The 17,101-nt window shown below is 36.7% G+C and overlaps 1 protein-coding gene across 1 annotated transcript in view; it reads left to right on the forward strand.

Moving 5' to 3' along the window:
• ERC2 (ELKS/RAB6-interacting/CAST family member 2) overlaps positions 1–17,101 on the forward strand; it is a gene marked incomplete at both ends in the record, with an annotated part of 440,763 nt that overhangs the window by 223,202 nt on the left and 200,460 nt on the right. Inside the window, one exon of the mRNA XM_082004800.1 lies at positions 3,754–3,889. Within this exon, the coding sequence (XP_081860926.1) occupies positions 3,754–3,889 (136 nt within the window). The remainder of the gene's footprint in view (positions 1–3,753; positions 3,890–17,101) is intronic.

The following is a 17,101-nucleotide window of genomic DNA, read 5'->3' on the forward strand; positions in this document are numbered from 1 at the left end:
GTCTATTTCTTACAAAGACATTTAAATTAAAAAACTACATAGAATGAACAATTAATAAGTGATAAGAATGAACAGTTAATAAGTGATATAAGGGCATCTTGCTGTTTGCACAGCAAGATTAAGGGGCTCTAGGTTCTTTGGTCCAGACTTCATAGGAGACAAAACTATAGGGCTGTATAAGAATTTTTTGTCTTTTCCCTTCACCTGTCTTGTTCGGATCTATGATATTGTAAGTGTACCTAAATCTTTAACAGTCATAGTTTGGTGGTTCTTCAGCAATATCAGAAATCTGAACTGCTATAGTCTACTGATGCCTGTGTTGGTGGTCTAAGGCCTTTTTTCTAAAGAAGTTGTTGAATGATGAGGAAAACAGATATAGGCATTGCTGTGGTTTAGATACCTGATTTTAAGTCTAGTGCCCAGTTGAGGTGGAAATTAATGTCTGTGGAGCATTCTGTGTGTTGAGAAAGATCATTGAAAACTATCCCAGATCAGGAAGATTTAGGAAGAAGAATGGGGAAGGACGACTGACCAATTTTTACTGGAGTAGCGTAGCTGCAGTCTACTGTGCACTTACAGTTCAGAGAATGGCTTGATCTAGGTTTAAAAATTCATAAACTCAGTTAAGTGCACAGTAGGGTAGTTTCTAGAGAAGTATATTATTTTTATAATCTTTTTCTCTTCGTTAGGAATGAGAGAATGTCTAATGTACTGGAAGAATCAAATTTTATTTGGAATTTTTTCTTATGTCTAATGTTTTACATGTCGTCTTTATTAACTTCCAGTATCATTGTTATCTAGTATTTACGTGGCATGGGTGTTTGCTGGATACTACTTCTCTATATTGAATGTTCTAATGAGTTGGAAGATGCCCATGGAGTCATCCAATTTGTAACTATGGAATAGAACAGAACTTGTTTCTTCCCTCTTCCCTCAACTCTCTTCTTTCCTTTCTTCAAGATGTGCTTACATTCTAGCTCCATTTTGAAGACAGCTTAGCTCCAGCCTGAATTCTTTTTTTGCCCATAGGTGAAGCTGCTATATGTTTGATGACAATTACTGACCGGCTATAACCACAGCAACACAAACAGGAATTGACGTTATCTGAAAAAGCATCATTGACCAGCCATTTTAATGTTTGTCCAAGGTTAAGCATCTGTGTAGAGTGTTAGTCGCCTATGCTGCTTTTTAGACTGCTTTTTTGCTCCTTAAATGTTACGAGCTCAGAATATAATTTCTTTAAGCCAAATGTGGTGTTGGCAGCACTTCAGTGTGCTCTGGGCTTGGGTGCTTTAAAACTAGTTTGAAGACTGGCTTTCCAGTTCTGTGAAGTTTGTAAAATTACAAACACAACATAGGATTCTGTAATAACTGGTTTGAGATGCCTGTAATGCCGAGTTCAGTGGTTAAAGAATTCAGCTCGCTTAAGATAATAGATGCCCAACTTCAAAATGAACTATAACAATGAGGAAAATCAGAAACCTGCGGATTTCATCTTACTGCTTTGCGGCAGTCACACTATCAAGCAAAGAATACTTTTGCATATATTTTATTACCAGGATATGATTAATGTGTGATGGTAAGATCAATTCTACAGCCCAGACCCCTGCAGCATGCATTTCAGATTTTGAAGACATATATCTTAAACAGTAATGTTTTATTTATTTTATTCTGTCTAATGAATTTTGTGGTCTTAGAGCTTTAAATTGAAACAGTGTAGCAGAACACATGAAACTAATTCCTCATGTAAAGAATAATGTAGACTCAACTATATGTACCAGCATAGCTACTAGGAAACTATGTGGATATTTCATATCGTATACGGTAATGGCCGATGATATTTTGTGCTGATTGTGTCCTGTTCCCAAATATTTTTCTGTTTCTTGTGCGTAATTTTTACTTATCCTTGTCTTCTATTTTATTCAAAAGCGTTTCAGAACCAGAGCCGTGTGAACAAATACCAGAGCAAGCATGCTAAAATATTGAACTGTGGTGAACTCCTCCTGTACCTTTAACGCAGGCCTAAAAGAAAGCTACTCAGCCAGGCTTTTTAACTGTAGCGTTTTCTTCTCATTTCCATAGGCATGTAGTCAGCTGAGGAAGAAAGAGAGGCTACGACACAGCTTTCTTTTATTTCCTTCTCTTCAAGATTTCGCATATCACAGGCGCCAGATGTTTTCCTTTGCAGCCTTACCATGTTCTGCTTTTCAGTGTCTCACTAGGCAGAAGCTGAAATGGGAATTGTGAGAGGGAAGGGTGATGAAAGAAGCAGTTAGCATTGGCATAAAATCGGACTTCTTGCAGAGATTAAATATAAATTAATTTATCATTTACTCAGCATTAGATTGGAAACCATTTTATATTTTAACAGGACAAAGTCATATTACACCGCCAGAATTTCTGCCCAGATACCACATTTATATATGAAGCTATGAAAGTAATTTTTTCTAATACTCATTTTGGTTTTAAGCTGATTAGGTCTACGCTTACAATTATGCGGCATGGACCTGTGAAAGAGAACGTTTATTGATTAAAGATTCATTGTTAATTTTCAGTATAAACAAGTAGTGAAAAAAACAGTGGTAGGCGAAAGAAAACAGTGATGGAAGTAAATATAAAATTACCTGGTTTCTTTACCATAATAAAATCGGTGCAAGAAATGTATTCTATAACTTTTTTTTTTTCACTGAAAGTTATAACGTGGAAGCAACAGAGACATTTTCAGTGATCCTTTTGGGCATTGAATAATATTCTCTTCATTTGCCAAAATAGGATTAGTGAGTAGATCTCATTAGGAATTTGCACATGACTTTATTTTTATATAGATAAAAGGGAGCAAATTCCTCAAAGTCAAAGAAAGTCGGGAGAGCAATATCTAAGAACCCAAGCAGGTAGAAAGCATTACTGCAAGGATATTTTTCCAGTGCCTGCCAGGCAAAATTAGCTTGCCTTTCTTAAATGGATGTATGCTAAGTATCAGAATCAGGAAAGCTTCTGATTACTTAATGAATAAGTTCCAGAGCACAAGATAATTGAACATTGAAATAATTTTAAAATCTATTTTTTTACTTGAGTAAAGTATTAACAAAGAAAATATATAACAGTAAAGATTCTTTCATTTTCATTAGAAGTTAATCATAAATTTGTTGATAATCTTTTGTGGAAGGAGGTCTCATTATTAAAGACAGAAGGAAATGTAATGTTTTTGTTATGTACAAAGCTATTTGTAAAGGCATCCTTTATTCATCATGGCATATTTATGACCCGACCTCCTACCCCATCACACTTTAATCCTCAGAAGCATTGTATTTATAGTCCCCGTTTTCAAAAATAGAAGTTCACAACATACGTTAGTCATCACCTTCACCTTCTGCTTCCTTTGAAATTAATGCTGCTTAAATTGCTCCTGAACTCACTCAGTGTGTAACGATTGTTGGGTAATCTCCCTCTGTTACAATAATTTTTATGCATAGTGCTTGGGACCTGCATGAGTATTTGTGAGCAGATGATAAAAAAGAAAAAATCCTGTAGGCCTGAAGAACTACTTTGCCATTGTATAATCTGACGATATTAAAACTGTTTTGGTGTGCCAGCTTGAAAGCAAGATGAAGTTTTATTGTTTCCATCTGATACTTGGAATATTTGTATCTGTTGGAGAATTGGTGTCCTGTGTCATAGTCACAAGTTAATTTATAGAGAAAAAGAAGTGATTGCAGTCATTAACGCTAATGCGTATATGTATACCATTCTCAGACATATGAAGGACCAAAACAAGAAGGTTGCCAACCTGAAGCACAATCAGCAAATGGAGAAAAAGAAGAATGCACAGTTGTTGGAAGAAGTTCGTAGACGAGAGGACAATATGACTGACAACTCTCAACATTTACAAGTGAGTTTAGTTTTCAGTTGTGTTTTAACATCATCAAAGAAAGTATACTTCTGTTTCACTGTGTGTCTTCCAGGATGTATAATGGATCTCTTCCAACAAAGAGCTGATGGCTCTCTCCTTTCCTTCCAGAGGATGCACTACTGGCTTCAGTTGCACCCATGAAATATTTAATGTTTAGGGTGGGAAAAAAACAATAGAATTTGAAGCCCTCTCCTCACAAGGACTGTATTTTACTTATTTAAAAGCAAGTAAGTCATTATAGCTTGTTTTGAGGAGTCAGAAAACAGAAGGATAATTATCCTTTCTGTATTCTATTTCTGTGTTATTCACAGCATTCTATCCACAAGCCACAGTGAGGTTTATAGTGTGATTATGAATGTTCAGCATGTTTGAATATCAAATATAGTAGCATGCTGTGAATTTTTTTCCTTTTTTTTTTTTTTTTTTCTTTTCAAATTTTCTGGGCAGACATTTACATATCCAGGTGATAAGCTCTGTAAAATACAATTTAGTGTTTCAAGATCATTGAATTGTATAACAGAAATTCTGCCATATTTCCCAGTGTGGAGATTGAAGGCAACAACATTTGAGACCCATGAGCCCCTTCCCGTTCTATGTTTCTAGACGTAGTTCTTCACATTAAATTCTGGTGTCTGGAAGTGCAATTCTGTATCAGCAGGGATATCATCATCTGGTTGCATACTCAGATCATTTGACAGACCTCTTATAATCATTACTGTACAGATACTACAGCAGCAACCTTTTTCTTGCAGTTGGAAAGAAAAGGTTCTTCTAAATCTCTTTTTTTATTTAAGATAGACTTTGAACCTTTTTCTAGGAGAATTGCTGCAGTTTGTAAGTTACTGAGTTTGGGCATTGAGATTTGAAAGATAATTAGCTGATCTGGTTAAATGGTACCTTACATACTAGGGATTTTGTATTAAAGACCACAACACAAGTTTGATGCTTGACTGAAAAATTATTCTCTGAGAACTGACCATGAAAATCTATGCAGACAAGTACTGATTTCTGTCAACAACATCAGTGCTGCCATACCCAGTGTTTATTACAGAATCACTAAGGTTGGACAGGACCTTCAAGATCATCAAGTCCAACCATTAATCCAGCGCCACCATGTCCCCTAAACAATGTCCTGAAGCACCACATCCACATGTTTTTTGAACACTTCCAGAGATGGTGACTCCACCACCTCCCTCGGCAGCCTGTTCCAATGCCTGACCACCCTCTCGGTGAAGAAATTTTTCCTAATATCCAATCTAAACCTCCCCTGGTGCAACTTGAGGCCATTTCCTCTCGTCCTCTCGCTGGTTACTTGGGAGAAGAGACCAACGCCCTCGTCGCCACAACCCCCTTTCAGGTAGTTGTAGAGAGCGATAAGGTCTCCCCTCAGCCTCCTCCAGACTAAACAACCCCAGTTCCCTCAGCCGCTCCTCATAAGACTTGTGCTCCAGACCCCTCACCAGCTTCGTTGCCCTTCTTTGGACACGCTCAAGCACCTCAGCATTCTTCTTGTAGTTTATGGTCAAGTCTAACTTATAGTTCAAAATATAATTTTTGCCTTGATCTGGTTAATATAATGGGTTTCTGGAAAATGTCTAATAGATGGAATTTGACCCTCAGGTGCTTCATATGGTACTGTATTTCTCACGTGTTCCTATATGCAAAATGGAGAAATTAACATCACACCTCTCTTCAGGCTTGTCTTGGTGAAACTGTATGTCAGAATCAAGTTCAGGGAATTATACATTATTTATGCATCTGTGTAGTGTTTTGTATACTTTATAACCTTGGTCATTACATACCGATTGCATCACCATGTGTTCTACTGCACATGATCTAGTAATAAAACCTTGTGAAGTATTTGGTCTGACAATATGATATATAAAAATTAAATTTCAGTGTTGAACAGTTACTTGTAGTTAATGTGTTCAGTAAAGAGAATATATTAGAGCTTTATTTTTTCAGTATTATTTTGGAAATCTATCAGAGTGGTGTGATCACTAGAGAACAGAAGTCATTGCTAGTGTCTTTGATGTAACTGCTGTACTTGGAGCTTGCAAGTCATGTGATGAGAATGGGTCTATCGAATAGCAGCAGCATGGCTGAATAGCCTGAATTTAGAAAGAAAACACCTTGTGTGGGGTATAGCTCTTCTGTGCTCTTTCTTGCTAGAAAGCATTTACACACTAAGAACAGTTTATGAAAATGAGTTAACTAAGAACTGTTACTTCTCTGTTACTATGCCTTAAGATGTTAATATTTTAATAGTGTATACTTCAACATACAACTTTCAGTGATGTATGTGTGTATGTGTTGTGGCCCTTCATACACTTGCTGGGCTGCTGAGTACGTGAAAAACAGGCTCCCAGCTGCTTCTGCCTACCGGTAGGCATAAGCCAAACAGGCAATCTGCTGCTCTCAATGGTTTGCTGCCATAACTAGTTTTTATATTTCCTGTGTCTAAAACGTTTCCTCATTTCCTTGGCTTATTTCTTCCCGTTCCTTTCTTAATGTTGACCGTTGTGTTCATGCGGGGCTGGATGTGTGCTCTCTTTGCAGTTTGCTGCTTTAGTGAATTAGACTGGCTGTCACTGCGTCGATCGCGGAGGTGGCAAATGCACCTGCTTGAAAATGGTTTGTTTGACTTAGAGATTGAGCCATAGAATACCTGGAGGTGTGCAGTGGCAAATAGAAGTTTGACTCTACAGCATTATGATGTGTTCAGGTAAATCCCTAAGGAAACAAAGTGAATGGAGAGGGATGGAGAAAAGCAGCCAAGCTTGATGAACATCTGGCAGCCTTTTTCTTCCCAGCAAATTAACATACAGACTTGCTTTGGTCTAGCAGGTACAGGAGGCAGATACCATTTCACTGCTTCAGGGGACCCTTTCCAAAATGGGCTTGATAATATGTGTCCTTGTATGATTCCTCCTTTCATAAGATTAAGGAAGATGGGGTAGGGGTAGTATCTGGGGCTTTTTTTTTTTTTTTTCTGTTCTTCTTGTGAGGTAAAGAAATTGTTATTGCCTGTGGAAGTTCCTCAGGGTTTGCTTTAGAAAATTAATCACAGAATTCATTGTTCCAGTAAAAGCTCATGATGCTTCTTCTAAATCTAATGGAAATCTGTCCCTGCCTCACATATTGGGAGCTTGAGGTTTCCCTATCATTGCAAGGTTTGGGGAGCTTTTAGTTGTTCTACATAAATGCTATAGTCAGCCTTGCAGGTAAAGCAAATAGTTTGACATTGAGTAGTGGGGTTAACATGACTCTGATGTGCATTTATTCTGCTGATAGGAGGGTATTTTGATCTAAAGATTTTCACTGGTATGGTTTATTTGTTTTATATGTGTAAGGTAGTTACTGATATTAGGTAAGAGCATCAAGTCATGTTCTTATATGAGTCTGATAAGTAGGTGGTTGACTGCTTAAAAAGCCAAACAAACTCTAAAGCTCCAGTCAATTAGCCTTGGTATACAAAGGACATTTTTTCTTGAGTCATTTAAAAAAACTCCTCCTCTTCCCTATAGTTGTTTAAAGAGCAAGTCTGTCTCAAAATGCAAGTTTTTCCTTTTAAAAAAATTTGATCATGAGCACTGGTGGATGCAGTTTGATTTGCCTGTATGGTTTCTCACTTCAGGGTGATTTTGATTTGAGGCTGTCGTGGTTTAGCCCCAGCCGGCAACTAAGCACCACGCAGCCGCTCGCTCACTCCCCCTCCCGCAGTGGGACGGGGGAGAGAATTAGGAAAAAAACCTCGTGGGTTGAGATAAACACAGTTTAATAGGACAGAAAGAAAGAAGGACATAACAATGATAATACCAACAAAGGAATGTAGAAGAACAAGTGATGCCCAATACAGAAATCGCTCACCACCCGGTGATCGACAGCCCGTCCCTGAGCAGCGATTCCCGCCCCCCGGCCAACTCCAGTTTATGTACTGAGCATGACGTCGGATGGTATGGAATATCTCTTTGGCCAGCCTGGGTCAGCTGTCCCGGCTGTGTCCCCTCCCAGCTCCCCATGCACCCCCAGCCTGCTCGCTGGCAGCCCAGCATGAGAAGCCGGACTGGCCTTGACTGCTCAGCAACAACCCAAAACATCAGCACATTATCAACAGTTTCTCATCCCAAATCCAAAACACAGTCTCACACTGGCTTCTCTGAAGAAAACCAGCTCTATCCTGGCTGAAACCAGGACAGAGGCTTTTGTACCTGGTCATATTAATATGTATTTGGCATAAGGTAAACATTTACTCCTGTAACATTTAGCCACAAGTGCCTGGGTGCAGGGCTGGAACACACCTGCTTTCCACAGGTCTGAGTATGCAGCTACATTTGTGAGTGTTCTAGATTTGAGCTTATTTATGCTTGTGTTCAAAAGGATACATATAATGCAGTACGTAATAGGTAAATTTATTTTCATTCCTACCAATCCAAAGGCACAATACATTCCCCAGGAAGCAAAATATAAACGGAAGTAGTTCTAGTGTTGTGAACGTATATGGAATTCAAACTGGGATATAAGAGTTGACTCAGTGAATAATCTGGCAGAGTAGAATACTTTATCACTCTTGATATTAAATTTCAGTTTATAAATAATACAGAGACTTAATAAAATGTTGTAGCAGTAGTGATCTAAGGATTTAAGCGAGGCAGGATTTGTGGGGAGACGTGATGTGAGCTATATGATAGCTGTATGATATACTTTGGAAAACAAGTTTCTGGGAGTACTATGTGTCTGCTAATTCAAAATAAAATTAATTGGTATTTCAATAAATATTGAATTAACATCTTAGTAAACCATAGGGATTCGGCCGCCTTTTCTTGTTACTGTTTATAACACCTTCTACTACGTTTAGTAGAAACATCCTGTGTTTATAGGCATTTATAACACATAGTGCTTGTGTCTATAGTGTGCTTGTTACATTTGCAAGTGATGTATTGAGCTGTTAAGGTAAGTATAGCCTAAAATGCTCTGGCCTGATGTAATAATTGTATTTGTTGGCTGGCTGTGGTAAGCTGGCTGTTGGCTAGCTGTGATAAGCTCAACTGAGAGTTGAAGAGCAATTAAGACTAGTCAAATTATGTTTACTCCAGCCAAGTTTCAATCTCTTTTGCAGAAGTACTGGGAGAGATGTAATAAGAAAGCTAGTATGGTCCATGGACCATGCAGGGAGTCATCCAGTGCAAACTGAAGCAATCGGTTAAGTGCCATCCATTTTGTACAGCTCTAGCCATTCAGCCGTCCACTTGCTTTCTGGTAGGTTTGAAGTTGTTCAGAAGTCTATAGTTTCTTTGAAGCTTCTGTAGTACCTAATAGTTCCTGAGGCTTGTAGCATCATGTATATCCATAGACACCTTTCACTATCTTTTCAGATAAAAGCCTCTCAAAGCTGGTTCATATCCTAGCATCAGCACTCGCAGGTCAAGTTTGAGTCTCTGATGGCCCCATCTCACAGCACTCCAGGGCCACTGCTGTGATGGAGAGTGCCCTGGGATGCCTGGGGAGGGAATTCACTTTGGTCTCCCTCAGCTATCAGCAATAATTGTGAGTGATGCTTCAGGTGTGTTTTTGGGGGTTATTTGGATCACTGTAAAATTGGAAACATCAGGGAGCCAGACTTCAGATTAATTCTTGGGAATGAAGAATAGTTGTAAGGTTTTCTGCTTTTTCCTTCCACAAACCAAGGGCAGACCTGTGCAAATATTGCCAAATGTGATGGTCATATATTACATAAAGCATCACAGCAGGAGAGCTGGACCTTGAACACTTTATCATGACATTTTTTGAGAATGGTGTATCTAACCTGCTTTCTTTTTTCTGTCTTTTTTGTCTGTTTTAAAAAGATAAGCCTTTGGAGAAATGCCGAGCTAAGAAATATACAGGTATCACCATATCAAAGTTGTGCATAATTCCTCAAATCTCTTTGCAGGATCTTGAAATGTTATAGATGCGAGATGCTTACTTCCTGAGATGTTTTTCTTGATTCTTGTATGGAACATGCTTGTTCCAGTAACACTGTTACCTCAATAGACTTGGGAAAGAAAACATTTGCATAACATTGAGAACTTGAGTGGGTTTGGTTTTGATTCTGATGTTCAAATCTGCTGTAATAACAACAACAAAGTCCTCTCTTTTCTCTAGAGTAAACAATAAGAATGTGCATGTAATACTATTCCCATATGTCTCATCACATAGCTTCAAAGGAAATTAAAGGTACGCTTTTGTCTTATACTTTTCATAAATGTAAAGTATAAATTTAGTAAGTGAATTGGACCTTATGGAACCATATCTGTCCAGAAACGCTTCTCTGTGGAAAACTTACGCAACTGTCCAATGCGTACATGTCACAAGAGAGCTGCAGGGATGAGCCTGAAAATGAAATTTAAAAGTTGAATACCCCATTCTGCTGTAATCTACACAGCTTCTGCATGCTTCAGCCTTTTCTTCTGGTTTATCTGCTGGAAAAGTCCTTGACTCTCCTAATGTTTTAAATGCTTGTGTTATTTGTAACAATTCTTTTAGGTAGTGCGGGTTTTCTTTGGGCAGAAATCCACATGCTGAAAAGAGATATTTCACTTTAAAAATTGTTTTTTGAGTGAGACAATGTGTAGTTCTTTTTGATTTCAAATATCATATACAGGCAGCTTGATCAATGCTCTAAGCCTGAAGTACTTTGAAACAAATTGTGTACACATGTACATTTTCCAGGTGTGAATATCTCACTTTTTAAATAGAGTCCAGCATGTCAGCCTTGGTTTGTCACTGGACATACTGAGGCAAGGCAAGAATTCTAGTTTTTCAATAGTTTCATACTGGCTGGAAATTTAGTCTTAGGTAATGAATAAAACATGATGAGGAGGAAGTCCTATTAAAAGAGACTGAAAAACTGGGTAGGTAGTATTACTGCTGTCTGATTCTTGCCATGTGAATATCTGCGGTAACTTACTCACTAAAAATAGCTCCCGAGAGATTTCACAGCTAGCATGAATCCTTAAACTTGGATTTGTTTCTTTATTTTTCACTCTGTGCTTCAACATATAATTTTCATCTCCGTAATAGTTCTAGCAATACAAAATATGCTGAAGGCATAGCACATTGCCTTATGGTATGTCTGTCTGTTAAAATAGAATAGAAGCATGGCCTAAACAAGGGGTAATACCTGACATTAATTTATTATGATTTTTTCTCTTAATGCAGTGTATTTCCTACTGCATTGTCTCAAAAATTTTGAAACAATAATATTAATAAAAAGAGGAAACTAGGGAATGAGATGAAGTCTTGCAATAAAAGTGAACAGAGCAGCGTAATCAGTTGAGAGACAGAGGAAACAGTCAGTGACTGTTATGCAGACAGGCATTAGTGTATGTAGCTGATATAAGGCAGGAGAGAATTCATTGCATAAACACACAGCTTTGTATTTATTCGTGCTGAAATACGTATGTAGTGGGAAAGCTCAACCTTTTAAGAGGCTAAAAACATGAGTTATTGTGTTAAAAGTGAATTCTAGTTCAAGCATGCATCCAAAGGTGGACCTATACCTCTCTGGAAGGCTTTAGTAATTCCAAGTGTTTAGGAGATTCTGCATGTTTCTGTCTTCAGAAGGCTAGTCATTTTGTGGGGGAAGATGAGATAAGGTTGGGGTTTTGCCTTTTACACCGTTCCTCTCTGATTTCCGCAATGTGCATGCATGAAAGGCACATTGTGGCCTAGCTCCGATGGGTAGAATTGCTCCCTACCTCTCAGTCACTTGTGGGCAGAGGAGGAGAAGGGGAAACAGGTGACCGCTCTTGATTTTCCTTTCTCAATATTACGAGCCATCAGAACAGACGGATGAGATACGGTGGAGATAGACCTTTGGAAATATGTACAAAGGCAAGAGAAAGGATAAGATAAGGCCTACAATGCTTGCGAAGATCTTACCTCTTGCTAAGATTTCTGCTAGCAGGTACAAATATTTTGAAACAAAAACTGGTTTTTTTGCAAGTCTGTGTAAGAGTCGGCTGCAACGAGTCTTTCAGTCTTTGTGTAAGTTAATAAAGAATCATAAGGTTTTGGAACCAGTCCAGCGACAAAGTCAGAAGATGAGGTAAGCTACAGCTAGAATGAAGTTCTCCATTAACGCTCCTCTGGATTTGTTTGTGCAAAATACAGAATAGAAACTTTTTTCTTGTGATTATAGTGAGTTAAAAACTTGTTTTGCCAGAACTTTTCTACAGTTAAAGCAGAAGCTTAATGATGCACCTGACATTTAAGATTGAACACTCTGACCATCTTGTGTTGTAGTTGCCCTATTTAGTATTTCAACAACAAGCTTATTTCCAACGTTGCACACTAAATTATAAATTTTTTCACTGGATACATTTGTTCAAGCTGTTGCAAATACTTTTTAACAGGTGAGTTGATTCCAAGTGCAAGTGAGCAATTTTTGGAATTTTTGGCTAAATTCTCTCTATATAGTCTATTATGTTAATGAACTAATGTACAAAGAAATGTAAAAGTCAATAGTTTATGATAGTTTTCTATAGCACATCTACACAATTCTCTTCAATTTATTGCTTGAAAACTAAAATACATTCTTGTATGCTTCTGTTTTCAAACTACAGGTTCCTTGGGGACTGTAAAATTTTGTCTTTCAGTGGTTAAGCTGAAGTTTGGTCCATTTGTAAGAAAATTAGTGTTCATGTACATATCAAATAGTTTTACCCTTATAAAGCAAGAATTATGTACTAGCAAATAGAGAGAACTTAGTACGGTAGATTACACAATTGTGTGCATTAGTGATATGATCATGGGTCCTTCCTTTGCTATTTCTCTGCTTCTCTAATTATAGCTGGATTTTGCCAAGATAGAGTGTTGCTAATAACTACAACCTCAAAAATGTCCAGCCTTCAGCAAAATGTATAGCTTATTATAAATTTCACACAGTTCAGGGGGAACTTTTTTTTCTTGTAAATATCTAGGAAAAAGGCAGGAATTGCATTTTCTTAAAGCAGTCATTTTCATGTAGCTGAACATAAATTTTTAATAGACATTTTGAAAAAGTACAGTTTAACAAAACTATATTTTCTGTGACACGTTGATAACGAATCTATAAAAAAATCTTTAAGCGGAGACTCTAGCCAGCAGGTAATAGAAAAAATAAATAAGCCTGTGATGATGTAGTGCAATATATTAAAAATGATTACCGGATTAGAAGTACATACCTACAAAAATGAAACTAATCAATTCAAACACACGTTAAGACTATTGAAGACACAACTAGTGTACTTATCTTCAGATTTCTGACATAATATAAATATAAAATCAGATTGTAAACATGGATGGACATTTAGGAATTTTCCTTCCTTGGCCTGTGGAAGTTCCATAAGTTGTGGATAAATTCCATATGTGTTGCTGAAACGTGTGTTGAACTTCAGCCAGTAGTTTAAGATTATGTTGAAGAAAATATTTCTAAAAGGTTTCAGATGAAGAAAAGTATTTGAGAGTCTACAGAGGGCAGGGAGGTTGATTGGTAGGTCTGAGGATCAATACCAGAAGTGTTTTTTTTTTTTTTTTCTTTGGGGATTTACTTTGACATTTGTTTTCATTGTGCAGTGTAATCCCCAGAAGCCAAAACTGCTCGTGTTATAAAATGTCCCTAGAGGCAATCTGTGAAAATCTCACTTGAAGATCAGTTTGTACTAGACTCACAGTCTCTTAAATCTTTTTGCATTTGTCATAGTTGGTAGGCTGACAGAAGAGCCTCAGTGTCCTCTGCTATGTTCTTCTAACCAGCTGTAATATAAAAAAAAAATTTAGCGGGTAAAGCATTATCAGTACAACTGTTGTATGCGGTTGTCATGTCCTTTCTTTTGTCTAGAGTATTACCTTATATAACTATGTATAAAATGACATGAATTTTATTCTTGGAACTACCCCAACTTACTACTTTTGGATTTTTAAGCAAGTACACAGTATTATAGAACATTATATATAATTATTAATACAACCTTTGCACTATTACAAGGGCTTCTACAGCATCCCCTATCAGAAAGTCTGGATACTGACTTCCTCATCTTTTTCAGTTTCTACAGTTAATCAGGAACATAATGTTTTTCAGTGTTGTCTAAGTAATGTTAGTTCACTGACTTCAGTACCCAAGAATGAAACCTGGGCATCTTGATTTGCAAACGAAGTTAAATTTGTATATTCTAATACAATTTTTTGAAATCTGTGAACCTCAATTATTGACAAGTATTTTATGTTTGGATTAAATAAGTTATTTCTACCATGTGCTCTAACAGGAGCTTTGTTAGTTGAAAAGGGCATATTATGTCAAGACACTGGAAGAAAAAGATCCTGTTGGAAAAAACAGAACTGCAACAATGGGAAACAGGAAAAATTTAATGTGATACACCTTTTTTTTTCTTCCCCTCAATATTTATGTAATAACTCACACATGTGGGACTCCTGTAGTCTCCAGGGGGCAATCGCATTCAACATGCATCAAAAGAAATAGTTCAGTTAAACCAACTCTCCCTACCCAGCAATAATTACCACAGGTTTACACTGAGATATAGTTGCAAAAGGTTAGTCAGTAGGGCATCTGCAAATCAAGTCATATGTCAACTCTACATCAATAACCTCATTATAATAGATGTTAGTATTTCAGCACATGACTGTCCAATATAGCATTCCACGTATAGTTCATTTTTAACTTTTACATTGACTTATAGCTTGTCTAATATTTTACTAACTTATGTATTTAAACACTCTATATTACATAAATTATAATCAGTGACAAAAACAATGATTTAGATTGAAGTTCTGCAAAGTGAAATTGCAATAAAATGTCTGACCCTATTTGTGTAGCTGTCTTCAATATAAGATTAATATAGGAGGTTTAACCCTGTAATGTAAAAGCAGTATAATGGAAATTTGTATTAGTGTAGATTTTCCAATTTAGGCGTTGCTTAAAAATGTTACCTATACTTTTTTTTATTTCCAGTTTTCACAAATGAAAGCTGTTTACCTGTATATAAACAGCAAAACAAGTAATCATGTTCTAGAAATACAAATGATTAGCTAAAGCCTATGCAAACTGTATCTCTATATACTTTGTTATATTCATAGCTTATCCGTGGGCTATAACATTTTTGGTTGAAAGCTTGATAGGCTGTATGAAAATATAAAAAGGTTTTCAAAAATCTCCTTGTGGTCTGCATCAAGCTCAGATTTCTAGCTAGTTTCATAATTTGGTCTTCTTGTATTTACCTGTTTGTAACCAGTGCTAGCTGTTGGTGCTGTTTGTCACTCTCCGTAGCTCATTTTGGATAGCGTGCAAGCTGTTACTAATACATCTGGCCAGTAACAAAAGTTCTGCCTGAGGTAAGCCTAAGTAGAATTATTTTTGTTGGTTGCTAATAAGCCAGATATATGCCACTTGTCTCTCATTACAAGTGTTCTGTAGTAGCCTTATACACTATTACTTACAGACTATCTCATGTTACAGACTGGAAAGAGAGAAGGGAGGTGAAGGTGCTTCTTTACATAATCTTGTCTAGAACACTCCTACCTTAGAAAGCTTTCTTAAAATTATTTATTGTAAATGTGTCTTTGCTTTGAGAAGCTTTCATGTGATAGATTTCATTAGGAAATTTTGGAACCATATTTCACTGTTATACTTTGCCAATCCATTTTTTTGAGTTGTTTGGTTTTAGTTGGGCAGTGTTTAGCCAGCAAAAAATAGTGACGGTGGAATAGATAAGTCAGGGAAAAAGGAGGTGATTTTCAAATCTCAAGCTGAACCATCAGATCTTGGGGTTAAAGAAAATATACTTCACTTCTAGTTTAAACAAATATAATGTGATCAGATTAAACCCAATTAGAAACAAACAAGTATTGGCCACTTACGGAAATTTGTAATCATTTTAGAGCAAATTAATGTTCAGATATTGACTTCTTAACCATGGAAGTATAAGAGTAAATTGTTAATATTTCAAGTTCCTAGCTGTTTTGCAATTCATGCAAGTTAAAACAGTACGCACAAGCTGCCAGAAAATACTCGTTTGTGACTAAAGGTAAAGGTGAAACTTTAAGTGTTCAATTAAGAAACCACACATTTGACATAGTATGCTTTATTAATAGATCTCACAGTATTTTACAGAATAGAGGTATAACAAATATATTGATAGAAACTAAGGCATAAGGAATCAAGGTTGCATGCAAGTGTCCCAGATGGCTGATGGCACCATTAAGGAGCATAGACTTAGGTCTATCCAGTATTCCAGTTGCTGTTCTGAACTGTGAACTGATAAGGTTTTGAAGTGGTGTGTTACTCATGATACTAAAAATGTTTGCTAATGAATTGATACTGATTGACATACTTAGTGCAGGTGAATTTGTATAGTTTTTGGTCTAGTGAGCAATTGGAAGAATGGTCTTTAGCATGTGAAAAACGGGGAAGACTACCTATCATGCTAACAGTTTTGCAGCAACTAGGCAGTTTTACTAGTCTCTCACTCCTCTGTGGATGGTCTGTAATAGCTGCATATGAAGAAAAAGAAGAGAGTACTGCCATTTGTGGTTTAGATTTCTTTTACAATGGATTCATATTTTTTTTTTAACCTGGATTATCAAGATAATCAGATAGTTCAACAACAAACAACACTGGAGTGCAGTACATTAAATTTTCTATAAGGCTGATGTTTATCTGTTCTTTCAAGTTACAGCTAGGGTCCTTACTGCCTTGACAAGCATTTCTTTGATCCTCTATTTCTGTTTGTATTTTTCCATTTCTCTTTTTCCTTCGGAAACAGACTCTTCAGCTTTCTGCATTTGAAAAAGACTCCTTCCCTAGAAATACGTTGGAGAAAGCCTCATAGGTTATGAATATTGTTGTAGTACCAATGTTTTCACTAAATAAATATATTTATTTAATTGAGGTTTTTTCCATGACACCTTTCATAATTGTCAATAGGGAAAAATGAACTTAATTTAAAATATTAGTTTGATGTAGAAGAACTATAAAAATGTTAACTTTGAATCCTAAGCACCGAAACTATGCACAGAATGCAGAATTTTTTCATATTGCTTTCTAAAAAAAAATACATTTTGAGTTATTCTTTTTATTTCTGTGGATATTTTAGTGACATGAATTAGAAATGCTTCTACAAATGCATTTGTTCTTTAGTGGGGTGGAGTTTTATT

Source organism: Phaethon aethereus, assembly GCF_964289735.1.
Source record: "Phaethon aethereus genome assembly, chromosome: 11".
Classification (NCBI taxonomy): Eukaryota; Metazoa; Chordata; class Aves; order Phaethontiformes; family Phaethontidae; genus Phaethon; species Phaethon aethereus.